We start from the raw sequence: 27,121 nt of genomic DNA, 5'->3' as shown, positions 1-27,121 counted from the left end.
CGCGGGACAACCCCTTTAAGTGACAGAGCGTTTCAGTATTGCAAACTTTGACCATGTGATACGTGTGCAGCCATAGCCACCGTGTAGCCTTACTGCAGACTTCTTCATAACCCAGGACCCGAAGCGGAAGAATGTCCAACCTCCCTCCAACCTCTCCGCCATCCCGGTATACATCCAGACCGTAATTTTCACTCAACGCTGGCTCGCACCATGTCTTTGTCCTTCACCTACAGCTCTGCTGTATGGGACCTACTGTTCCTTACCTGCTATGAGTATGGCCTCATGTCCACGGGCGTGTCTGACTCTGTGGGCTGGAGCCTCGCCGCGGAAACTAACCCTGTCTGAGGACATTACTTAACATTCCGGATCCTCTGCGTGGACGTGCGGGTCGTCCATCTTCTCCTCCTTTATTTTCTGCTTTCTCCAGGGATCTGCGGCACGCCTGTAGTGGCAGTTGCAGGTGTGCCACAGATCGGACGGCTTCCATTGACTTTAATGGAAACCGTCCCTGCACGATCTGCGGCAAAATAGAGCATGCTGCGATTAGTTTTCCGGACCAGAAGGGCTGTAAAACAAATCCGCATGCTTTAATTAAGCTGCGGGCGCCCATGATTGTTTATGGGCAGCTTGAACTGCGGATCATCTGCGCGGGTACACCACGCGGATTCCGAAATTCAAACCTGCCCGTGGACATGAGCCCTATATCTGGTCGCTGGTGCTGATTGTTGGAGTGGATATAAAGAGGTGACGCAGCAGACAGTATACGGGGGGATCAGTACATTTTATTACAAACACCTTGTGACAATCGTGTATGTACACAGAACAGCCGCAGTCCGCATGCCAAAACGTACAGCGGGGCAGATTTACTGGGATTTCATATAGCGGTATAAATAAACTCTGCGCCCGGCGAGCCTCTTAAAGGGATATTCCAGGACTTTATTTAATGCAGGTGCAGATCCTGCTGAATGCAATACCAACCCATGCTGCTGCAGTATGATCTGCTTCCTGTGCTGACCGCAGTGACAGCGATCCTGGAAATCAGCTGATCGGTGGGGATCCAAGTGGCAGGTCTTCGCCCACCATCTATTGATAGGGGGGTAAGGAAGGGGGTTGAGGAAACCCAAGAAGTGTCAAAGGCTTGAGTGTCAGGTGTATGACCAGGGATCAAACAGCCTTGAGGAGGGTTACAGAATGTATGTGGTGGAGGACCTGCCACCCAGGTAGGTCTGCTAATGTTGGGCAGACTAGATATGTGGAAAAAAAAATTTTGGTACCTTGACGCAACTCTCCAATAAAAGTCGTGAGACAATAGGATGAAATATATAACCTCACTTTTATTTTGTGAGTTAAAAGCCAACAATACGCGTTTCGGGGTGGCCACTTCTGCTTCTCCTGGTGTGACAGCCCCGGTCCCCTCCGCTCTCAGTGGCACCAGCACTTTTGGTCCATACTTCTGCAGTCCTAAGTATGATGTACTTCCCAGCTTGATTGATGAAGGGGTTCACCCCGAAACACGTATCTTTTGCTGGCTTTTAATTCACAAAATAAAAGTTGGATATTTCATCCTATTGTTTCATGACTTCCATTGGAGAGATGCGCCAAAATACCAGATTTTTTTCATCTATTGATGACCTGACAGTCCCGTAATACCCCGTTAAATAAGTGTGTCTTGTGTGGCGGCACCTCCCTGCACCAAATGGAAATCTACACCAACGAGGAGCTGTAGGTTTCTAGTTTGATATTACAGATTCTGGCATATATTATACTAAATGTAACAGACTTGCATGGCCACGCCCCCTAACATTAAGATCCGCCCACTCCTTGAAAAAGTAGCAGGGCCTGGCAAAATTTTAGCTTTTATATGCCAGAAAACTGCTTTGCTCCACATTTACTGTGTATTTTGCACACTTTTGGTGACTCGTGCAACAAATAGGCCACACCTTTTTTCCACAGAAGAACACTCAAATTGTGTGCAAAAAATAGCAATTTTTGTCGTAAACTAATGTGGTAAGCACCAGGATGGCGGAGGGATTTTGTGGTAAAGGCGGGGGTGGCTCTGCGGTTTCCCTTGCCAATGGCAGCGACCAACAATGTATAACGATTTCATCTTTGTATGGCGTAAATCTCCAATTCAGCTACTTGGTCAAGCAGAGTATGGTGGCAAAATATTAATTGTTGGTGACAATCCCTTCTAGTAATCTAGAGGTATTTAATCACCTCTGCGCTGATGTACGCAGCAAGGACTTTCATGGACTCCCCTTTGAGGAGGTTACCAAGTGTATTGACTTTATTATTACAGCCTGGTGCAGAACCTAATTATATGGTCTGTGTGCCTTGAGCTGCACCCAGGGATAAAGCAAGGAGGAACCATGTTACCATCACTAAAGGCTGCATGTTTACCAGGAAGCGTCTTGCACCTGATTATTAGGAATGTGATAAGATTGTACTTCGTGCCATTGTCATGACGAAGGTTTAGTTTAAGTATTGTGCTGGAGGAGGAAGTGGAAAATAAAGGCATATGTGATGACAAGTTAAGAAATGTGTTTGTGTAGGTCCCCCTTTTCTTAAACAAATAGTCATAGGGGTGGAACAAGTGTTATGCATGGGATCCAGCGTTCTGCCCTGACCCATTGCCCCAAAATTCCTTGAAGATCTGGGATGAAGTATTTGCCTTCCCTAGGTCGGGAAGTGAGCGATGTCGTCTCTGCTCCTTCCCCTTCTTAGCATCTCTTTCAGGCGTTATTCCCAGCATGTCATATGTCTTTGTGTCTGTGGGGAGAAGTTTATGTATGGGCCCCATAGCTTGTTATAGATCCAAGGTTCCGCCTGGCTCAGCAAAAATTAATAAAAAGGTTGGCTGCCTTTATTTTATGCACGCTGTCATATATTTTACTGGACATCAGAAGCGAGACTCCGTAACAGTGTGCCAGAGCGGGTTGATAGTCAACCAAGGGGGGGGGGGGGGGGAGTAGCGACCTGACAGATAGCAATACCTCCAGCTTGTGAAGACAAGACAGCCCCTTATCTCCCTTACTGAGTGAGAGTCCCTTTATTAGGGAAAGCAGTACATGTCCAATCGCTGGGGTTATACACTGTCTATATCTTCCCTACTTGTTTGCCCTTCTTATTTCCACCCATGCATACAGATGAGTACCGAGGGCGGTTTATGTCAAAGAAGGGGGGAGTTGTAGTGGCCCAGAGTTAGGCACTACAAATAGGCTTTGTGGTCACTTTTATTTGAAAGGTGTGTATGTCTTTAACATTGTTCATTTCATGTCAGTTACCAACTAAATAATCTGCCTGATTGGCTGGCAGCGCAGTGAGAGGTTACCCGTGATTGGTGAAGCAGCAATCTGTACAGGTTGGTTAGATAATTCCTGACAGGAGCAGTGGCAGTTGGAGTTGAGAGTAAAGAGACCAGCAAGAAGAGAGGACAAGAGCAGATTTGATTTATGTATTGCATGGCTGCAGGACTGAATGGGTTAATATCTGGTATATTCTGTCCTGTCTGAAAATGTATCGTTTTGTAAGTGCCATGTGATGTGATTGGATATATGTGTTTGCTGAATACAATGAAAGGGAGTGCAGTCGGCGAGAGTCTGTGAGAGTTAGCGAATGCCAGAGACATGGAGGAGTCAGAGAGGTGGTCTGCTGTTCCTGCCAGGCCCTAGCCCTACAGAGAGACTACTTATGACTTCCATGTGTCGAGAGAGTGAAAGCCCGGACATAATGGAAACGCGTGGGTTTGCAGCAGCGGTACGCATGCATTCGGAGAAATGGAAAATCGCTACTGCGAGAGGAACATTGAGTGTATGACAGGAGAGAGAGTGTGTCGGGAGAGAAATCTCGCAGATAATTTAGACTGCGGATTATACAAATACCCTGAAAATCCTCCCTGCTGCACCACGATAATTGGCTACTGTACAAAAACTGTTTTATTTGCACATAAAAACCACAGCGGTGAGGGCGAACACAAAAACATATGTCACTAGAAAAGAGCCAAAAATGCAATACCTGACAAAATTGCCGCTAAACAGGCACAATCGCCATACGACCGGCATGTCAGTGCGAATTGTAATCCTGTATTGCGGGACGCACCCATCTATTGGCTGGCTCGTGGTATCGTTCACATTGTAGATTAGGTTGTCTGTGGTCGCTCCTCCACAATCTGGGCTGGGTTGAGTGGGTGGCTGCATATAAGTCTGCAGTGAACAATTTAGCTCCTCCGGTTTATAGTCTGGCTTGCTGCATATTGTTAGGGTCTACGGCCATTGTGCCTACCCTACGGCCATTGTGCCGGTCTTATGGCGATTGTGCCTGCTCTGCCCTTTATCAGGTATTGCATTTTTGGCTCCTTTTATTTGCACATAAGTTCATGCGTTGAAGTAAACGAACAGAATCGACCGTTCCCGGTTCTCGTTCCGAAAATATCCTGTGTGTGGACTACTTTATTACATCTGAGAGATCTGCTGCAGAGGACGGAACAGTGGCGTCACGAGTGACAATTGGACTATAGGTAACCTCCGATTACTATCCCCTTGATCTCCCGAAGCAGTAAAGTGGTCAGGTCCTGAGCTACCCCCAGGGAAGGAGATGGTAGAGCCCCATGACAAGGTCTTTCTCTACCCCGCTGACTCCTCGGCTGTGGGCCCGCTCCTCGGACGCTGCAGAAGTATAAAGTAGGAAGTACAGATGTGTTCTCCTGTATTTACCCGTGGAGTCATGAAGTAAGGAGTACAGATGTGGTTCCTGTGCCGACCCAAGCAAAGTGAGACAATACGGGAATGTTGCATGTAATTACTAACCTCAAGATGAGAAACACAGAGGTAGCGCCTGTATCTGCTTACAGAAGGAAGAAACAACCGCGTTGTATGAATTTAACTTTTTGCTGACATCTCAAGAAATAAATTATTTGCTCAACTGATAACCCGACTCCTGGAGTCCCTTCTCACCACCCACCATCTGCACTGAGGACTACACGGACTACCTCCCCCATTTTATGTTTTCTTATTTTTTAATTTTTGCTCGTAGCAGCTTCAGGCCTGACTAGGGGCTGGCATCACGAACAATTAATGTTTTACCACCGTACCCTGCCCAACCAACGGGTAGCTAAATTAGAGATTTATGCCATGCAAAGGTAACAATTTATGTTCTGTCAGTTGCTGCCATCACGAGGGGAACCGCGGAGCCACCGCCACACTCACCACAAGCCACAAACCCCCTCGTCACATTTTGGTGCACTGCACTAAGCCGACTAACAGGCGGCATAAAGTCAGAGAAGGCATTTCACAATGCCCCGCTGTGTTTCTATTTCTCACGACTTTCTAAGATCTCTGCTTGCTGTCAGTGAGTGACTACAGGCTTGTACTTCTTACAGCTGAGAAGTTGCTGTGATTAGATCCAGTTTCCACCTCTGGATGTAGATGGCCATGTTCTTATGCTTTAACAGCAAGCAGAGATCTTAGAAAGGGAGTTGAATAGAAACACCAGGTAATTTTATAGAACTAAAGCTAATTATAGGAAAACCTCTACACAACTACAACTACTACCCCCACCGTCCACAGGACTGCCAGATCTTCCAACTCCCCATCTATATTTTACCTTTTCTTACATCCACTCATCAACTCGGAGCAAAACAAAGCGTCGGAGGCCGGAAGACTAATTGTGCTAAACAGGAAGTGCGGCCATCAGTCCTACCAGATCAGAGCGACTTCTTCTGCGCGGTTATGTCCAGACATTACACAGCAGAGCAGTTTTACCTTGATTGTCCCTTTAGAGAGAACGCGCCACCAGATTTGCGCTGTCTGAGTGACGGGCATCATGAACGCTGAAAGCAGTCGTGTATTTTTAATCTGAAGTGCTGCGGGGTTTCAGAAGCCAAGTACTGTGAAAAATCACCTCAGATCGGGGTCTGGAGTCAAGGGGGCGGAGTCTTACCAGACTATCCCCTCCCGGATGACCTAGACTGACAGATCTCTCACTATACATAATGTATGAGTGCCCCCTAGTAGTGGCTGCAGGAGGTCAGAATGTTATCATTTCCCTCTGTGCAGGGGGTTTGGAGCTCTGTGTTAGGAAAACAGATATATGAGGTAAGTGAGAATGGCGGAGAAGTGCGGAGATCCGCCTTTCTACGCTCCCCATGTATCTGACCATTTGTGCCTCTCACACCTAGCGCCGAGGATTTCTTGGCACCGGAGGTTTTCCGTCACTTTACATTAGTCTTTCTCACAGTCCTTGGGGCCGCCATAATCTGTCTCCGTCTGACGCCTCCATTTCTTCTGGATGTAGCAGATCCCTGCGCCGACGGCCAGGATCAGTAGAAACAGTATAACCAGTAAATAGTGGAGCTGATGTTCTGTTGCTGCGGCTGTGATCTGGGCAGTGAGAGAGCAGCTCCACGACGTGTCCTGGCGATTGGTCATCACTAGTTCAGCTCGGAGATGGCAGCAGGTGGACGTGTACTTAACCCCATCATTTCCTGCATCAGAATAAAGAGCCGCAGTCCCGGAGCCATTCACAACACGGATGAATTTAACCCCATGAATGTCTGTAACTAAGAGAACGGAGCTCCACTGGTGATCCTCACAGCGACCGTGATCCAAGGACTGCGGGCAGGACTGCAGATATGACGGCTGCGGGCAAACAGGAGGTGGAGCAGAAGCGGTCTGCAAATAGGAAAGACATCGGATGAGACATAATAGAGAATACACAAGACCCAATAAGTAGTTTTGGGGCCCCACAGAAAAGGCTTACAATGGGGCCTCATGATGACAGAAGAGAACCTCATGAGAAGGCTAACAATGGGGAGCATATGATGACCGAAGGGGTCCCATGGAAAGGCTAACAATGGGGCCCATAGGATGACAGAAAGGGTCCCCATGGGAAGGCTTACTAAGAGGCCCCATAGAATGACAGAAGGGGACCCATGGGAAGGCTAACAATGGGGCCCCATAGGATGACAGAAGGTGGCACAGTGGAAAGGCTAACAATGGGGCCCCATAGCATGACGGAAGGGGGCCGCTGTTGGGAAGGCTAACTAAAAGGCCCCATAAAATGACAAAAGGGGGCCCAATGGAAAGGCTGACAATGGGCCTCATGGAATGAAAGAGGGTGGTCCCATGGAAAGGCTAACAATGGGGCCCCATAGAATGGCAAAAGAGGGCCCAATGGGAAGGCTAGCAATGGGGGCACGTAGAATGACAAAAGGGGGCCCTATGGGCAGGCTAACAATGGGGCCCCATAGGATGCCAGAAGGGGGCCTCATGGGCAGGCTAACAATGAGGCCCCATAGGATAACAGAAGGGGACCCATGGGCAGGCTAACAATGGGGCCCCATAGGATGACAGGAAGGGGCCCAATGGGAAGGCTAGCAATGGGGGCCCATAGAATGACAGAAGGGGGCCCTATGGGCAGGCTAACAATGGGGCCCCATAGGATGACAGAAGGTGGCACAGTGGAAAGGCTAACAATGGGACCCCATACAATGACAGAAGGGGCCGCCATTGGGAAGGCTAACTAAAAGGCCCCATAGAATGACAGAAGGGGGCCGCCATTGGGAAGACTAACTAAAAGGCCCCATTGAATGACTAAAGGGGGCCCAATGGGAAGGCTGACAATGGGGCCCCCTAGGATGACAGAAGGGGGCCCAATGGGAAGGCTAACAATGGGGCCCCATAGAATGACAGAAGGGGGCCTCATGGGCAGGCTAACAATGAGGCCCCATAGGATGACAGAAGGGGCCCCATGGGCAGGCTAACAATGGGGCCCCATAGGATGACAGAAAGGGTCCCCATAGGAAGGCTTACAATGGGGCCCATAGGATGACTGAAAGCGTCCCTATAGGATGACAGAAAGGCTCCCCATGGGAAGGCTTACTAAAAAGCCCCATAGAATGACAGAAGGGGACCCATGGGAAGGCTAACAATGGGGCCCCATACAATGACAGAAGGGGGCCGCCATTGGGAAGGCTAACTAAAAGGCCCCATAGAATGACAGAAGGGGGCCCAATGGTAAGGCTGACAATGCGGCCCCATAGAATGACAGAGGGTGGCACCATGGAAAGGCTAACTAAAAGGCCCCATACAATGACAGAAGGGGGCCCCATGGACAGACTAAGAATGGGGCCCCATAGGATGACAGAAGGGAGCCCCATGGGCAGGCTAACAATGAGGCCCCATAGGATAACAGCCTGCCCATGAGGCCCCTTCTGTCATCCTATGGAGCCTCATTGTTAGCCAGCCCATGGGGCCCCTTCTAACAATGGGGCCCCATAGGATGATAGAAGGGGGCCCCATGGGCAGGCTAACAATGGGGCCCCATAGAATGATAGAAGGGGGCCCCATGGGCAAGCTAACAATGAGGCCCCATAGGATGACAGAACGGGGCCCCATGGGCAGGCTAACAATGAGGCCCCATAGGATAACAGAAGGGGCCCCATGGGCAGGCTAACAATGGGGCCCATAGGATGACAGAAAGGGTCCCCATAGGAAGGCTTAGTAAAAAGCCCCATAGAATGACAGAAGGGGACCCATGGGAAGGCTAACAATGGGGCTCCATACAATGACAGAGGGGGCCCCATGGGCAGGCTAACAATGGGGCCCCATAGGATGACAGACGGGGGCCCAATGGGAAGGCTAACAATGGGGTCCCATAGAATGACAGAAGGGGGCCCCATGGGCAGGCTAACAATAAGTCCCCATAGGATGACAGAAGGGGGCCCCATGGACAGGCTAACAATGGGGCCCCATAGGACGATAGAAGAGGGCCCAATGGGAAGGCTAACGATGGGGCCCCATAGGATGACAGAAGAGGGCCCAATGGGAAGGCTAACAATGGGGCCCCATAGGATGACAGAAGAGGGCCCAATGGGAAGGCTAACAATAGAGCCCTATTTTGCAGTAGCAAATTAATTCTAGTATTGGAAAGCTTATTAGAGTCGCCCCGCAGAGTATCAGAGCCTCTGACACAATAACGAGCTCTTAAGACAACAGGGCCCCACAGCTCCAGCAGAGCACATCCTCGAGTGGAGGTGACATTGGGGCCGATCGCTCACCATGAGGTCATTTAATATCACATCTCACTGCTGGTCGGTCATGGCCGCTATGACAGTCACTCACAGGGCCAACATGAATTCCAGATGACACTGCAGGCGTTGATCCCTGAGCAGCACTTCATGTGCTGCTACCCTGTTATGTACAGTCTGACAGCACCACCTGCTGGCAAAATGCATGAACTACAGCACGTCGTTTTCGTTTCCTCATTATACTAATGCTAGGGATAGAGAAGATTTAGCTTTTATTTACACATCTGATATATAGAACGCCGATAGAACTTCTGGCCATTGTACATGGCATGTCGGAGGTGTTGTACATACAGCAGCATATATGAGGAGTGGGGAGTGTATATATATATATATATATACATATATATCAGGTTCAGCATTTCCACTGGGGTCCCAAAGTTTTATGTTGCGCCTGCAGCGTCGGAGGAACAGTTTCAGCCACACGGAGTTATACCTGTAGTGTCAGATTTATTAGTCTGTAGGTGGTAGCAGTAATAGGACAAATCCAGTGGAAGAAGATGGCGTATAACAAGGGGAATCCTATGGGGGTAGCACGTGGCCAGAATCTAACTCAAATCTAAATTATGGGGGTTCTACAGGATTAGAGAAACATGGCAGCTTTCTTCCATAAACAGCACCTCACCGGCTCACAGGTCATATCTGGTATTGCAACTCCATTGAAATGAATGAGACCGAGTTGTAATATCAGGCACAAGCTGTGCACAGATGAGGCGCTATTTATGGAAGAAAGCCATCATGCTTTATAATCTTGTACAGCCCCTCTCAGCTCTGGGGCAGCAGGAAACTGACAATCCGGCTTTATGCGGGCGGACATGGCAGATTAGTGGAATTCCACCATAACATCATCTGTAGCAAGTATCACCTACCTGATTGTCCCCAATGACTATTAATGAGAGGTGGGTGAAGCACGGAGGATGGAGGTCACTGTCACACGTGTCGGCCTTCACCATCACGGTGACAATGGTATTGTGATCAGTGCCATCAGGAACTCTGAACTCCACAGTCCTGACTGTTGTCCCCCCGGGCGCCATCTGTATCCTGCAGGAAGAAGAGGTCAGAAGTGTGAAGGTGCGGAGACTGAGGATGGCAAGACGTAGGAAAAAGGCCTACAAGGAGAGGAGAGGCAGAGGAGGATGAGAGTCAGGGCCTGAGTGTGGCCCCTGTGCTGGAGAAGCTGTGGCCCCTGCGCCACGTATTCAGCATTTTTCACCAGGAGAAGCCCCTTTAATGGCCACTAATAACGTCCAGGAAGAAGAAGCAGCTCATCTATAGCAATTATGGGCGGGTGCCCGCACACTAAGGAATCCATTACTGACCTGAAGGGACTTTGGACAATTCTGAGTGGCGCCCGCCATCTGTAGCGCTCACGTCTACTTCATGTTGCATGCAGGACACATCATCCATAAGGTCTCATCCGTTATTTATGAATCACCCCATAAGTAACAGACCGCGATGAGCGATCGCCTCCAGAACCACCTCCACAGGGGCCCACCTTCTGTTGGCTCTCTGGGGCCCATCATGATGCCAGACCCTGGGCTGCCCGGAGGGTCTTCAGTGGGTCAGACTAACCCTGGTACCAGAGAAGACCCTTCATATTACTTACAAGTCATGTGACTTGTAGTATGCGTTCTGACTAAGGAGATGGTGTCACCTTAAAGGGATTCTCTACTGTGGATGGAGTGCCCCCTGCTGGAACCTTGATGATCAGCACTGCAGCTCCACCACGGGTGCAATTAAAGGGATATTTCTGTGGTGGCTAAAACGGTACGGCGATAACTGAATGGCAGAATCGCCAGTCACGCTGCAACCAGACAGACGCGGATCAGAGGATGACTACTTGGAGCTGTTCCTGTTCGTACGCTGATCATGGACGACCCCTCTATTACACAGTGGCCATTCACATCCGTGTATTGTCTGTGTATACAGGAGAGTCCTCTGGGGCAGGCACTCTTTATAGTCACTGACCAAGAGATGCGGATCGTGAACCACAGACCCCCTTCTAATAACACTGAATGCACTGATGGGTGTACAATGATCGAAAACCCCTTTAAAGGTCATAAACCGTATAAAGAGGAGAACGAGGCGGCTCACCTGAATGTCGCGGAGTCCTCGGTGACATCATTACTGGTGGTGACAGAATAGCAATGGGCTTCACCAAAATGAGTGAGCGTCACAGAGATGGGATGTACAGCTCCTGGTATCACCAGTGCATTACTGGATGCCTGGAAGACATTGTGGTAGGAGGGATAACTCAGGGTATGTATAGTGTATACGGCCCACCTATTGCAGATCTGCCGTACAGTAGGATTACCTCCACAATACATTCAGCTGCACTGAGCTGCTGCGGCGCCTCCCGTTTTAGCTCAAGTCCTCTCCCATCCCGACCTCTCACCCCGACACTAAACTCCCCACTGGGGATCTCGCTGATCTTCGCTGTGAACAGTCCAGGCTGATTGGCTGCCTCCAGGTCGACTGTCTGCGTCTTTCCGTTGCGTGAGGTCAGGCTGACTTGGCTGAGGTTGGCCGATTCTGGAAGGCCAATGGCATCGACCACCAGGATTGTAGGGACACCTGTGGATGCAGCAAGCGGAGGCATCATAATCCGTTGCCATTATGGCACCCAGGCGCCATGTGTGTGCATATAGACCTTCAGGAAGCTCTGCACATCTAGGGATCATCCGGGCACAGATCCCACGCTGCTGCCTACCTGCCACTGGTTGGTGATTGAGCTGGTAGAGTCCAGGATGAGACCCGTTTACCGGAGTCCCAAAGTAATAGAGGAAATCAACAGGGCTCCGACCTAATGAAGAGAGAGGAAGAGAAGTCAAGCAGCTCCAAAGAGTTAAAAGACAAATTAGGCTCTGCTACATCAGCTGCACAGCCGTAACAGGTTTGTATTGTAGCAGCTCACCTTGTACGTGAATACTATAGGGCTCCACGGCTTTCATGAAGATCGTCCAGTTCCCCACCGGCAGAGGATCTGACAGGAACACTTGGGTAAATCTGCCATACGTCTCACGGTGGCCATATTGTTTTCGGCCTAGTTGGAGTAAGAGAGACAAGTCACCCTGGCAACACTTGGCGCCCACCTCTCATATATCCGGCTTACTTCAGTACCTGTCGGATCCTTTAAACGGAATTCCCTGATGTCGCCGTTTATGTAGAGCGTGACGTTGTGCAAGAACTCATCCACCAGAAAGACATGGTGTGTTCTCCCGCCCTCCGCTGTCTGCACGTGTAGGAGAGTGACCTGCGGTACAGACTCACCGTTACATATAATCTTTCCGTCCCTCATTAGCCCCATAATGGCGCCATTTTGAGAGCGGCCAATAGAGCTACATGAACGTCCCATAATGAATATCACCTGGCTGCTCCCTCCGTATTAGCCGCACTCTGTACAGAGATTTATAAGGCTGAGAGAAGTCATCCAAGCAGTTAAGTCAGAGCTATAGGTGGTGCACAGGTAGCACTAAAACCCGGGTGCAGGTGTCGGATAGCTCGGAAAGCTTCCTCTACCACATAGGTGGATGCCAGTGTTATACATGGCACATGGTAGGCTGGGGGGCTATTATACAAGGCACACAGTAGGCTGGGGGGGACTGTTATACGTGACACACAGTAGGCTGGGGGGGACTCTTATACATGACACACAATAGGCAGGCTGGGGGGGGTGTTATACATGGCACACGGTAAGCAGGCTGAGGGGGCGTTATACATGGCACACAGGCAGACTGAGAGGGCGTTATACATGGCACATGGTAGGCAGGATAGGGGAAGTTATACATGGCACATGGTAGGCTTGCTAGGGGAAGGTATACATGGCACATGGTAGGCTGGGGGGCGTTATACATGGCACGTGGTAGGCAGGCTAGGGGAAGGTATAGATGGCACATGGCAGATGGTAGGCTGGGGGGGACGTTATACTTGGCACTCGGTAGGCTGAGGGAGCATAATGTACAGCACACAGTAAGCTGAGGGAGCGTTATGCATTGCACACGGTAGTCTGAGGGGGTGTTATACATGGCACCTGATAGGCTGTGGGAGAATTATACGTGACACACAGTAGGCTGGAGGGCTGTTATACATGGCACATGGTAGGCTTGGGGGGTATTATACATGGCAGGCTGCAGGGTTGCCTATTGTAGGGAGGTTCTTGGTACACAATCACATGACCATCAGCGATGTCTATTAATGACTCGCCTTCCCAAAGATGCGCATATCATGGAAACACAATCTGCAGCATAAAATCGTATAGGTCAATGGCGTCACTCTCACTCACCACATCAAAGTAGGCCGAATCTGTTATCACTGCTGCCACCTTGGAGACGTCCTGGTTGTTGGTGAAGATGATTTGTCCTCCGGAAACGGAAGCCAAATCCGTGTAAAGATCAAATCTGTTGGGGTGTAGTAATTCGCGACGGCTCCTTGCTCTAGACAGATCCTCTGTTATTAGGAAAGACACCTGGAGACAACGTATATCAATTGTTACCAACCTACTAGAGGGGATGTCCAGGCCAAAAACAGTGCCACCTCACTCTAAGGGTTGGAGGTGGTATTACAGCTTAACCACATTCGCTTAGAGATGCAATACTAGACAGGACTCATGGACATGGGTGGCGCTGTTAGCTATGTTTTTCTAGCCTTGGACAAGCCTTGTAAGAAGATGATTCCAGGTGGAGGTAAGAACAGTGACTGCACAACACAAGAGCGTCACGCCCCGGCTTCCATCCTGACCACAGAGCTTCAGCCATCATGTTGCCCATCGCTCACCTTCATCTTCCTCTCTTGGATTAGAGCCTCCACATTACTCCGCAGATGAGCGTCCTTGGAGGAGGCATCAGTAAAGACGAAGATCTCTGAATGTGGAGGAGTGTGGATCAGTGCGAGCTGCGGAGATGGGAAGACGGAGTGAACAAAAGCAATAGGAAGGAGAGGTAAAGGTCGTGCTCACCTACCTGTAGGGCCGACAGACACATCTCCGGTTCATCTCCACCTCCGAGAGCATGAAGACCGTCCAGAATGCGAAGAAATTCATCTGGGTCACTTGTCTTATACACAGGGCCAAAGCCTGGAGAGAAAAGCAGCCATGGTGACTCCTGGATTCTACCACAGGGCACACGAGCGGGTGGACTGACCTACCTGGGTCATTGAAGGGCACGAGGATGTAGTAGTCTGGCTTCAGCAGAGTCTTGTTCTGATGCAGGATAATTCTTCGTGACTGTAGACGAGCGGATGTGATCTCCTCACCCATACTGCCCGTGGTGTCCAGGACAAAGCTCAGGGCCGGGAAGGCAGAAACCCCCAGGAGTCTGGAGCAGCGAACGAACAAATGTATGTAGAAGAGCTGAGTGGCAGCACAATGTATTACCGTAACTCAAGAACAGAGGCGCTGTTCACATGTGCGCTACAGTTTCTGTACATAATGGAGGTTGTAACCACGTTCCATATCCATACACGACCGAACAGACCCAATTAAACCTTGATTTGGCGTGGTTGGATTCTTCTGAGGATGCCATCATTTTGATGGCATGAAAACTGCTGGAAACTTGACGGATGTGAACAGCGCCTAACAATGGTAATATTAATTAGTTCATTCATTAGTTCAGCTCCGTCACATATTACAAGGAGCATCCCGTATATAGTATGGAAAAATAGAAAAGTCCAACCACTGTAGAACTGCAAGGGGTTGTCTTCTTCTGACTATTTGGGTCCCTTTTATATTAGGGGCCCTTCACTGAATCAGAAGCTGGGTGAGTCCTATAATGGGCCCGCCCTGTGTGCATGTCATGGCGGTGTATATACCGCTACCTCTTACCTCAGCATGTCCCTGTCCGTCACCTCCTCCCGCAGCTCGCTCAGAAATTTAATGGACGCCTTTAGAGCCAGCGCAGCGGCTTTATCGTGGAGGAAGTGATGGGGGGAGAAGATGGCGGTGGCCGTGTCCTTGTTGATCCCTCCTCGGGCGCTGCGTTCTCTGCTGTCATCGAAGGGTCCTCCATGACTGCATTTCCCTGATGGAGAGATGACAAAGGAGGGACAATCAGTAAACTGCATCGTACACGTCCCTCCCCGTATACACCTGAGCAGGCGGCTGTGGCAGATCTTTAGTTTTGGGTATCGGTGGGGATCTCAGCAGTCGGACACTTGTAATGGGGACCCCTCTAGTTCTATGTATGGGGGGGATGCAACCACTAGGGGGCCAGAACATCTCGTACCTCGAGGCTTCACAGGTGACACTCCGTAGTACCCTGACGTCAGAAGACGTCTCTTCTGAATGGCGGCTGCCATGTTGTTCTGGCAGGACACATCGGTGCAGTCCGTGCAGGTCTGATCAGAAACTGAGAGTTGGAAAGAAGAGACAGGTTACTGGAGCGAGGACCTGAGGGGGTAGAGGGGATAAAAAACTGCAGTCCTATGAGGACCACACGGAGCGCTCAGAGGGCGAACGGTTCTATGGGCGCCCTAAAAACTACACCTCCTGGAAGCAGCAGAGTAGGATGTAGGATGATGGCTGCACACAGAACAAGAGGACAAAGCCACAGAGGAGCCGAGACAAAGCAGCGCAAAAGGGGCCGAACGCCACAAGTGCGACAGTCCAGCAAGAATATGGGTGCAGGGGGGTGGGTGGCAAAGACATGTGGGCGCAGAGTACAAAAAGTTACCTCAGGGGAGGAGAGCCAGATGGCAGAGTCTAGGACCTTCCTACATACCTTCGGCTATAGAGTCGATGTCTCTCCCGGAGGTGGCCAGATCCGGATGGACGTCCGTGTTCCCCAGCTCCACCCAGTTAGTATGGCTGTAGAAATCCTGCAAGTGAACAGATGTAAGATGGGCAGAGAGCAATTACAGAGTCCCCACGGCGTCCCCCGCTGTCACCTTGTTTGAGCTGCTGTTAGCAGCTGTAGTTACAAGGGGAGCGCCCTCTCTCACCTCCCCAAGGTAACGGCAGGGCGCTCTCCTCTCATCTCCCCAAGGTAACGGCGGGGCGCTCTCATCTCACCTCCCCAAGGTAACGGCGGGGTGCTCTCCTCTCACCTCCCCAAGGTACCCGCAGGGCGCTCTCCTCTCACCTCCCCAAGGTACCCGCAGGGCGCTCTCCTCTCACCTCCCCAAGGTACCCGCGGGGCGCTCTCCTCATGAATACAGCAGACTCATAACTGATTCTCTCAGCGCCTCTAAGAGTTCCCATTTCGGTCATGCAAAAAAGACCACAGCAGGCTCTACTTTTCTGTACATTTGTGCCCTAAAGGTGCCCATAGAAGGGAGGAATGCATGGAGACGTGTAATATGCTGCATAATTCTGCTGGATAAATAACACATCTGGAACTCCTTCGACGAATTAACCTTTTTAAAAAATGCATCTTTGTTTGCTGCGCAAATGAACATGCCTTGCGTGCGGAAAAAGTGCTGTATAATATGCCAATGCGTGTGCAAAAAAAGCGCATCCTTCATTCTGCAAATACGCATGCGAAAATGCGCATTCGTTCATGTGAAGGAGCCCTTATAGTCGAACGGCGCAACATTTTTATGCATCACTTCGACCACTAGGAGTCCCAAGCTGCAATATTCAGATGACAGGTCATTCCACAGTGCCCCCTGCTGGCTGCAGTGATTAGCCATTATCGCCTAATACAAAGAGCAGCGCTGCCCCTACGATGGATGGCTCTCCATTCTTGCTCATAAAAAGGGGTCCCAAGCGGGGTCTCCTCCTCTATCATATCCACATGTAGCTATAATAACGCCCCGCCTCCCCTAGACGATGATTATAACGCCATCCCTTGTAGCTTCGCCATACCTGCAGGGAATGTAATATCTGGCCCAGGAGCTCTCGGGCCCCTTCATACTCCTTGGCCCTCATGCTCCACAGCAGGTCCTCGCGGGCTTGCAGCAGGAGGCTGTTTCCTTGTCTCACCCGCTCAGAGTCAAAGTGCCTAAGAGGATCATTGCGGGTTCCATTAAGAAAGTCCATATTAGCATTGGCGCTAACAATCTGCCTCATGGCGGCTCGAAAAGGACGCAAGGATACTTCATCTCCATAATAAGCCTCCAATATGGCGTCTGCTGTCAGAGTCTTGCCCTACAGCACAAAGAGAAAGGGGAAAACGTATGAAGGCATTCTCAGAACACAAAGTACTATATGGTGCTATGTGATACATAATGTGATACGTGGCAATGCGTCATATATTGTGATATACAGTATACGGGAATACATGGCATACAGCGATATGTTGGTATATACGATTATATGTAGTATATAGAGGGCTATGTGGTCTAAGATGATATGTAGCATTTGTGGTAATTATATGGGGATATTATTTGGAGAATATCTGGCCTTTTTATTGGGTCAAATTATGACAGTATTATTTAGTACTTGTTTAATGTGATGGACGCTGTATGGCGGTATGTGTAGTCACCGGATGATGGTTATGTACAACTAGCTGATATACCCGGCTTCGCCCGAGTTAATTTGGTACTGGTGTTTATCTGGTGGTCACACGGAAAATCTTATGAAGTCGTGGTTACTTTAGAGATACCGGAAAAACATATGTTCACCATTTTGCATAGTTCTCTGCGTTACCCAGGAAACACCACGGGGAGGTAACCATGCGACGTTTCCTTTATATAAAATGACATCAGGAAGTGAGAGAATTAGATTCCATACGTAAAATTTGGACGCTAATTCTTTTGCGCTAGAATTGAATAATCGAGTTGGGACCCATTAGCTTTTCCTATTTATGACATAATCAATGCCCGTGCCAAATTTTATGTTTCTATGACACCGGAAAGTGAGAAAAATTACATTCTGTACGTAAAATTTGGACGCTAATTCTTTTGCGCATAAAATTGAATAATCGAGTTGGGACCCATTAGCTTTTCCTATTTATGACATAATCAATGCTTGTGCCAAATTTCACGTTTCTATGACACCGGAAAGTGAGAAAATTACATTCCATACGTTATATTTGAACGCTAATTCTTTTGCGCATATAATTGAATAATTGAGTTGGGACCCATTAGCTTTTCCTATTTATGACATAATCAATGCTCGTGCCAAATTTCACGTTTCTATGACACCGGAAAGTGAGAAAATTACATTCTGTACGTAAAATTTGGACGCTAATTCTTTTGCGCATAGAATTGAATAATCGAGTTGGGACCCATTAGCTTTTCCTATTTATGACATATTCAATGCTCGTGCCAAATTTCACGTTTCTATGACATTGGGAAGTGAGAAAAATACATTCCGTATGTAAAATTTGGACGCTAATTCTTTTGCACATAGAATTGAATAATCGAGTTGAAACCCATTAGCTTTTACTATTTATGACATATTCAATGCTCGTGCCAAATTTTAAGTGTCTATGACATTGGGAAGTGAGAGATTTAGATTATGTACGTAAAATTTCAACGCCAATTCTTTTGCGCTAGAATTGAATAATCGAGTTGGGACCCAATTACTTTTCCTATTTTGGAGATAATCTATGCTTGTGCCAAATTTCATGTTTCTACAACATCAGGAAGTTGGAGAATTTTTGGCGAGTCAGTCAGTGAATCAGTGAGTGAGTGCTTTCGTCTTTATATATATAGATATATGCAGGTTCTCTTGGAGAGAAAATATGGCAGCATCTGCAGCCTTTGTAGGACAGAATTGTTTATGTCAGATATGGCAGTATTATACGGAAACTGCGTGAAGTTATGAGATCAGCACTGCACGGCAGTATTATACGGACACTGCATGAGGTTATCATGGGTTGAGCACTGCACGGTGGTATTATATGGACACTGTATGAAGTTAATATGAGATCAGCACCGTATAGCAGTATTATGCGGACATTGTATAAGGTCATGAGATCAGCACTGTATGGCAGTGTTATACGGGCACTGTAAGAAGTTAATATGAGATCAGCACTGTATGGCAGTATTATATGGACACTGTAAGAAGTTAATATGAGATCAGCACTGTACGGCAGTGTTATACGGACACTGTAAGAAGTTAATATGAGATCAGCACTGTATGGCAGTGTTATACGGACACTGTAAGAATGGCATTATTTGAATACTGTATGAGGTTAATATGATTCAGGCACTGTATGGCAGTATTATGAGGACACTGTATGAAGTTATTAAGGGTTAAGCACTGTATGGCAAGGACCCCACTGAATGTTTTCAGACCTCCCATAAAGCAGAATGCAGCCCTGCTGGTGTTATTTGCACATTGCACGCACATTATGATGCAAACTCCTCATCGGGGACTACAGTGCTGGTCCTGGTATTTGCACAGTACAGGACTGTGGACAGCGCCTCGGTGCAGCCCTTCACATGACTTGTCAGGGTGTTGTAGTCCTGAAGCAGAAGATGACATCAATAGCTGACTCAGGGACATTTATATAGGATGTGGCAGTCATCTCAGTATTGGTCCTGCAGCTGCTCCGGTAATCACCTGTCGGTCCCCGATGACTCTTCTCCTATTAATAATAGGGCTATAACGAGGTAAAGGTCTGTGGCAAACAGAGCAGTAAGGGAGACGGACTGCGGGATCCCAGACATGAAAATTACTGAAAGCCTGTGATTGGCTGCTGGAGGCTTTAGTTCTGCATATAAAGGAGGATATTCCATGTAGCAGAGCTGAGCTTGTCGTTTTACTCTTTGGGGCTGCATTGCTTAAAAGGAATCTGTCAGCTGGAACATCCTGTCTGCAGGAGCAGAGCAGTTTGTATGTAGTTTTATGGGGAAAGACTCATTTATCTCTCTACTGAGTCCAGTGGCTGGAGTTATCATACAGGGCAGCTGTCAATCACTGATAGCGCCGCCCATTTGACTATTTAGCTCAGAATGTGCATAAATATAAATGAACTAGCTGATATACCCGTCTTCGCCCGAGTTAATTTGATACAGGTGTTTACGTGTTGTTTGCATGGAAAATTTTATGAAGTCACGGTTACTTTAGAGTAACAGAGGAATAAAATACGTATACACATAGAGGAGCATTAGATTCTCCTCAGGCTGCATGTACCGATGTCCCTCTGCAGAATGTGCCACCCCCCACCCCCCCACCCCCACTCTCCTCATTTAGGACCTAAAGAATGCTCGCACCAAATTTCACGCTTGTACGATGCCAAGAAGTTACATTACATAGGGGTGCACTTACTTTTGCAATTAGCATTGAATACTCGAGTTGTGATCCCTTTACTTTTCCTATTTAGGAGCTAAAGAATGGCCATCCTAAATTTCATGTTTGTACGACGTCGGGAAGTTAGAAAATACAAGTTCTGCTGAATCTTTCCCCATAAAACTATATATCAGTCTGCTCGGCTCCTCCAGCTCTATAACATGATGCTTGCCCAGTGATCAGGATGTTCCAGTTGACAGATTCCCTTTAAGCATGTTGATAGCTCACAGAGGTAAATCAGACGTCCCGATTTAGACTGGACAGTCCCGCTTTGGGACGCTGTGTCCTGCTTTCCCCAGGGCTCTGGAAGCCAGGGAGCACTTACTGCGGAAAGCCTTCAGCGGAGGGAAAGGCGGAGCGCCAAATAGTATGAAATCAGCTGCGGGTACGCGTCTGATTTCCAGTCAAAATCCGCACCAATGGCACAGATTTTGACAGTTTTTTTTGGATGTGGAAATGGTACGGAATTTGCTTCCTGTCTTTTTGAATCGGCCCTGTACATTTTATAATGGGCAGAGGTAAAATCATAGGTTGTGATAGGCCCTGCCCCTGACCACACCCATCTGTCCCGCCCCTGACCACACCCCTCTGCCCTGCTTTGACCCTGGGAAAATCTGGTCAACTCAGTTAAGCCTACTATAAGGCTGATGCTGGGGGCCCACTGCGGCAGCCCACCATCGTGGATGAGACCACAGGGTAACTAGGATGGCGGTCACGGGTGGCTCTATGACCTCTTCCGACCTCAGCATCAGCATGGCCCAGCTCAGTCACGTGCAAAGTGAACACGAACAGAGCGTCCAGGCTTATAATGTTCCTAAATTTAAACATAAATGTCACGTGACGCCAGCACCTCTTCTAGGCCGCTAATCACATGGCACAAAATAAAGAGTCCACAGTCCAATATTGAAGTTTCAAGAAAATAACCGGAGGTGCTCGGCTGTACTTTACTTTTTTGTACACTTTTCCAGCTTTGATTCTCCAACAAATCACTTGCGTAGTATACTTTTCAGGTATGACACTTTCTTTACAAGATTTCATTCCTTTTTCCACACCTTCAGCTTCACACGCTTACTAGGAGACACTTTTCCCTCTGAACTCCAGACGTCCTCAGTCCCAGTTATCTAATAGACCGTGGGTGGTGGTTTGCACTCCTGACACAATAAAAGCATTCACTCAAGCTTCTCTTTTCTCAGGGTCCTTAAATCACTTTTCTTCTCTTTGTGGTAGCAGGAGAACCGTTACTCAATGCCTCAGCCTCACGCTAGGACGTCCACCTCCTCCGACTACATTCTCTCAACTCTCTACCATCTACTCTCCTAAACTTCACCCCCTTATCTACCCTACTCTTATAACCAATGTCACTCCTGCAGTTAAAGGGCCACACACACAATTTACTCACAACAATCATTTACATTCATTAACACTACATCGGGCCACTACACCACCAGATGGACCCCTCTGACTACTGAATAGCCACAGAGCAGTCCAAACCAGAAAGTCTTTCTACGGTAATACGGCCGTTTACCCGCAGTCCTATGTAAATGCTCGGTCCACTTCATTTGTAGGGTCAGTGGGCTCACCAAGACTGTTCTGTGCATGTACAGCTAACCATTATACCGTTGAGTAGGCACTGGGTATCCTCTTTACCCTGACAGATCTGCGGGCACCTGTTATACCACCAGAGAACGGCTGTGTCCTCCACCGTGGTCACCTTACATTTTATTAGGGACCTACTGCAGATATTATCAGAGCGATTCCTTGTGCATGAAGCGGCACAAAGAGTTCTGCAACTTTCTAATATACTTTAACGATTTCTCACTATTTTCTAGCACTCTGCTTGCTGTCAGTAAATGGGAAGATTGAGACCTAGAAGGTAAAAAGCTATCCTGATGAGGTCCAATAGAGCACTCTCATACAAGGGAAGACTGAGAATCCTTTCCCCCTCTAGGCAATAAGAAGGCAGAAGCAGTGGATTTGATGTTTGGGAAAAGAAAGGGTTAACACCTATCACTTATGGCCCCTCCCAGTCACCTGAGGGTTCCCCATGTCCGCCTTTCCCTGGGCACGTGCAGGGTCTCACCCATCCTCTCGGTCACCTGTAGGGTCTCACATCTCCCCCAGTCACCTACAAGGACTCAAATCTCCCCCCGGTCATCTGCAGGGATTCACATCTCCCCCCAGTCACCTGCAGGGACTCACATCTCCCCACGGTCACTTGCAGGGTCTCACTCCTCCTCTCAGGTCACCTGCAGTGTCTCACCCCTCCTCTCGGGTCACCTGCAGTGTCTCACATGCCACCCTCAGTCTCCTTCAGGATATCACCTGCACTCCTGGTCACCTGCAGGGTCTCACATCTCCCCCGGTCACCTGCAGGGTCTCACGTCTTCCCCGGTCACCTGCAGGGACTCACATTTCCCCCCGGTCACCTGCAGGGACTCACATCTTCCCCCGGTCACTTGCAGGGTCTCACCTCTCCTCTCGGGTCACCTGCAGGGTCTCACATGCCACTCCCAGCCACCTTCAGGATATCACCTGCAGGGACTCAGGTCTCCCCTCCGGTCACCTGCAGGGACTCAGGTCTCCCCTCCGGTCACCTGCAGGGACTCAGGTCTCCCCTCCGGTCACCTGCAGGGACTCAGGTCTCCCCTCCGGTCACCTGCAGGGACTCACGTCTCCCCTCCGGTCACCTGCAGGGACTCACGTCTCCCCTCCGGTCACCTGCAGGGACTCACGTCTCCCCTCCGGTCACCTGCAGGGACTCACGTCTCCCCTCCGGTCACCTGCAGGGACTCACGTCTCCCCTCCGGTCACCTGCAGGGACTCACGTCTCCCCTCCGGTCACCTGCAGGGACTCACGTCTCCCCTCCGGTCACCTGCAGGGACTCACGTCTCCCCTCCGGTCACCTGCAGGGACTCACATCTCCCCTCCGGTCACCTGCAGGGACTCACATCTCCCCTCCGGTCACCTGCAGGGACTCACATCTCCCCTCCGGTCACCTGCAGGGACTCACATCTCCCCTCCGGTCACCTGCAGGGACTCACATCTCCCCTCCGGTCACCTGCAGGGACTCACATCTCCCCTCCGGTCACCTGCAGGGACTCACATCTCCCCTCCGGTCACCTGCAGGGACTCACATCTCCCCTCCGGTCACCTGCAGGGACTCACATCTCCCCTCCGGTCACCTGCAGGGACTCACATCTCCCCTCCGGTCACCTGCAGGGACTCACATCTCCCCTCCGGTCACCTGCAGGGACTCACATCTCCCCTCCGGTCACCTGCAGGGACTCACATCTCCCCTCCGGTCACCTGCAGGGACTCACATCCCCCGGTCACCCTGCTCTGGTTTTGCTCCTAGAGCTAGATAACAATCAGTTCTAGAGGTGACCCGATATCAGAGTGATTCCCTTCTGCACTGCAGAGCTCAGGATTGCACAATAACTAGGGATGAGCGAGCGTACTCGGAAAAGCACTACTCGCTCGAGTAATTTGCTTTATCCGAGTATCGCTGTGCTCGTCCCTTAAGATTCGGGAGCCGGCACGGAGCGGGGAGCTGCAGGGGAGAGCGGGGAGGAACGGAGGGGAGATCTTTCTCTCCCTCTCTCCCGCCCGCTCTCCCCTGCTCCCCGCTGCGACTCACCTGTCAGCCGCAGCGGCACCCGAATCTTCAGGGACGAGCACAGCGATACTCGGATAAAGCAAATTACTCGAGCGAGTAGTGCTTTTCCGAGTACGCTCGCTCATCTCTAACAATAACATAATGTCATCCTCCCTCTACATGTAGGACTTGTGGCAGGATGCGAGGACCACGCTCAACCCGCAGTCACGTGACCACACAATGCTCCTGAAGATGCTCCCCTGGCCCTCCACCAGACTGGGACCACAAATATACCTTACTTCTTCAGAATCCAGGACACGTGTAATCAGTGCCCCCCCATAGTTATATGCTGGAACACGTAAAATTACTACAATTTCTGACCTATCTTGTCACCTCAGCTTCGTCCCACCCCCTATCATGTGAGCAGGAGACCCCCAAGAATAGAGAGGTCAGGAGAATAAACCGCATAGGTAGAAAAAAACCCTGAACTAATTACATAATAACTATGGGGGCTGCTGCAATGCTCTTCTGATACAGAACTCCCAATTCGCTTCTTCCTTGCACATCGCCAAAGAACTTCTGTAAATGAGAATCTGGCACTCACCCAATTAAGGGGATCGTAGGACCCCAACGTATAATGCCCACTGTGCTCTATAGCTAAAAATAGCAAAATGTCATATACGTAGTGTTAAAAATACACACAGTAGCAGCATGTGAATGGGTCAGATGTCAGTGCATGTACTGGCCCTTTAAGCCCCTCACCTCAAAGTCTTCCCAGCGCAGCGGGGGCCTGGTGGGGTGTTTGTTGTCCAGGAGGATTCGCAGGGTGATGTTGAGCACGGCTTCTTCTGTCAGATCCTGGTGAGTGGATGATCCCCAGGTGAGGGACAGGAACTTGGACCAGAAGTTGGGGAAGAAGGCGTGGCCACCTGGTATGGCCAGGCCCCCGAGAAGCAGAAAGGGGAGGAGCATGGGGAGGGAGAAGGTTATGGATCTTTCATGGAGAGCACCTGGTAGATTGAGAGGGTCCACACGTTAGTATATATTTAAAGATCAAGTAACTCTCTACTGTACTTTGTTTCAGTGTCTCACCCCTTTCAAGATCGTTGCTTGCTGTCAGTGAATGGAGGCTAGGGGGTCGCATTTGCGATTTGACCCCTTAGTAAACGGGGGCCTGCGGGCCCCCTGTCAGATAGTGAATCACTGCCATGAGCCAGCACTCAAGGGGGTAGGGCCATTACCAGGGGAGCCGGCAGCCAATTACAGGTTTCAGAATTCCTGGGTGCGCACTCCTCCCACTGCGAGCTTGCAGTTGTGATTGGTCCGGCTGGCAGTGCAATGACGGTGTCGGGAGCGGAGGAAGAGTACACGCTGTGGTACGTACTGTACTTCCTTAACTATGTATAGCTGGTATAAGTTATAGCAGATATACATATATAAGTATATACTAGAGATCTCCAGGTTACACCAGCATACTCCATATCACTATATACAGAGGGATATACATCTACTATATATAGTGATATGGACCATGCCGATGTAACCTGGAGATCGCCTATATATAATTATATATGTACAGCTGGTGTAAGTTATATATCTCACTGTATATAGTGATATGGACCATGCTGGTATAACCTGGGTATCTCTGTATATAATCATATATGTACAGCTGATATATGTTATACATCTCACTGTATACAGTGATATGGACCAAGCTGGAATAGCCTGGGTATCACCTGTATATAATTATATATGTACAGCTGGTATAAGTTACACATCTACTGTATATAGGGATATGGACCGTGCCGGTATAACCTGGGTATGTACTGTATATGATTGCACACTTTACGCACAATTTAAAAAACGCATCAAAAACCTGCATGTGGTTTATAAAAAAAAAAATCCATGTATTGTTTAAATCCACATGCGGTTTTTAATAGTTTCTTAAAAATGCATGCAGGTTTTTTTTTTAGATTTTAACTGTGGTTCAAAAATGCAACAAAAAACATGAGCGCAGCCCAAAGCTAATTTCACACAGGTGAGTGCGATATTGGGCCGTGAAACTCAGCCCGATATCACGCTTGCTAACATGCGATCTTCCTGCAGATATGAGGCGTCACATTGGGGAAGTAGTGAGGCTTTCAGCTGTGGCGGAGGATCGCAGAGTGTTTCCCATTGTTTCACCTCATATGCCATGCGATGCTGTGCCGGCCCCATTGTAAACAATGGGCAATGCGAGGCATTCCAAGAGAACGCTCAAAGATAGGACAAGGTTGTGATATTTTCCTGTGATGCAGGAAAAAAAATAGCCCATGCGTATAACCCCATTTAAAAGAATGGAGTTCATATTCGCGTGAGATTTGTGCGTCTTGCAAACGTATAAATCTTGCGAGATTTTCTCGGCCGTATAAAAGCAGGCTAAGGGGCTATAAACAGATTTTAACGTAGTCCAGGAAATTAGTTGTGTTTAGAAAGCTTACACCAAAGGGTTATATCATGTATGTAAATTCTTTTTGCAGCTGTATGCAGCACAGTTTAGGTATGGGTACAGGTACAGAAGGAGGAGGAGGTAGGGACCAGCTGAACGTTTGCACCTGGGCCCCTGAGCCTTGAGTTATTCCCCTGAATAAAGGGATTCTTGCTTATACATAAAGTCTGAAAATAATTCCTTTTGTGGGAGCATGGTAAAGGACAGAGCCTTTAGCAGGATGGGCGTTAGTGGTACTATGCATCGGGACTTCTAAAGTAAAGGGACACGTAACAGAAAGTGCTAAAACACAGTATCACAGAGCAGGATATTCTCTGCTTCTCTGATACTGGCAGACCAGGCACACGGACCACCACCAATGATTGAGGGGAACTAGAAGAGGGCGGACAGGATTTACCTCTCTCAGAACCTATTCGGGGTCAACTAATCATAGGGTGATCAGACTGTCCAGCTGTTGGACTACCAGTAATCAGCGGGAATTCCTGAAGAAAGTGTTCAGTTTCTCTGCAGCACCCCCACAGATGAATTGAAGTATTACAAGGGGGTACTTATATCACTGGGCAGTTTGTGTAATGTATGGACAGGTCAGCTCCTCCAGAGCGAGCGACGCTTCTTGTAGCCACTCTCTGGTCCCGAGTAGGAGACCCCTTTTATAACCCAGAACTCCCAGATAGGGGAGTGGGATATGCTTTATGTGCGTCTACCTCAGTCATAATTGTGGACGTTGGTGGAGCCGTGGCAGACGGGAGTCGCTCTCCATTTTCCAGTTTGCCTCTGTATTA

General features: G+C 49.0%; 1 protein-coding gene across 2 annotated transcripts in view; it reads right to left on the bottom strand.

Annotated features, from left to right (window-relative positions):
• Positions 1–771: 771 nt before the first annotated feature.
• The window catches only part of VWA7 (von Willebrand factor A domain containing 7), a 28,145-nt gene continuing 1,795 nt past the window's right edge, over positions 772–27,121 (bottom strand). For both annotated transcript variants that reach the window (XM_066581608.1, XM_066581607.1), the window contains exons 2-17: positions 24,614–24,861; positions 16,881–17,162; positions 15,796–15,892; positions 15,301–15,423; positions 14,901–15,096; positions 14,225–14,394; positions 14,041–14,153; positions 13,856–13,972; positions 13,365–13,547; positions 12,203–12,335; positions 11,997–12,125; positions 11,793–11,885; positions 11,397–11,656; positions 11,177–11,307; positions 9,952–10,123; positions 772–6,668 (exon numbers count right to left, since the gene is read on the bottom strand). In XM_066581608.1, the coding sequence (XP_066437705.1) occupies positions 6,219–6,668; positions 9,952–10,123; positions 11,177–11,307; positions 11,397–11,656; positions 11,793–11,885; positions 11,997–12,125; positions 12,203–12,335; positions 13,365–13,547; positions 13,856–13,972; positions 14,041–14,153; positions 14,225–14,394; positions 14,901–15,096; positions 15,301–15,423; positions 15,796–15,892; positions 16,881–17,162; positions 24,614–24,823 (2,859 nt within the window). In that variant the 5' untranslated portion in view covers positions 24,824–24,861 and the 3' untranslated portion in view covers positions 772–6,218. The remainder of the gene's footprint in view (positions 6,669–9,951; positions 10,124–11,176; positions 11,308–11,396; positions 11,657–11,792; positions 11,886–11,996; positions 12,126–12,202; positions 12,336–13,364; positions 13,548–13,855; positions 13,973–14,040; positions 14,154–14,224; positions 14,395–14,900; positions 15,097–15,300; positions 15,424–15,795; positions 15,893–16,880; positions 17,163–24,613; positions 24,862–27,121) is intronic.

The sequence above is a fragment of the Eleutherodactylus coqui genome, chromosome 10 (genome assembly GCF_035609145.1).
Source record: "Eleutherodactylus coqui strain aEleCoq1 chromosome 10, aEleCoq1.hap1, whole genome shotgun sequence".
Taxonomy (NCBI): domain Eukaryota; kingdom Metazoa; phylum Chordata; class Amphibia; order Anura; family Eleutherodactylidae; genus Eleutherodactylus; species Eleutherodactylus coqui.
Note: the sequence above shows the minus strand (reverse complement) of the source record. Positions and strands in the feature narration are given on the sequence as shown.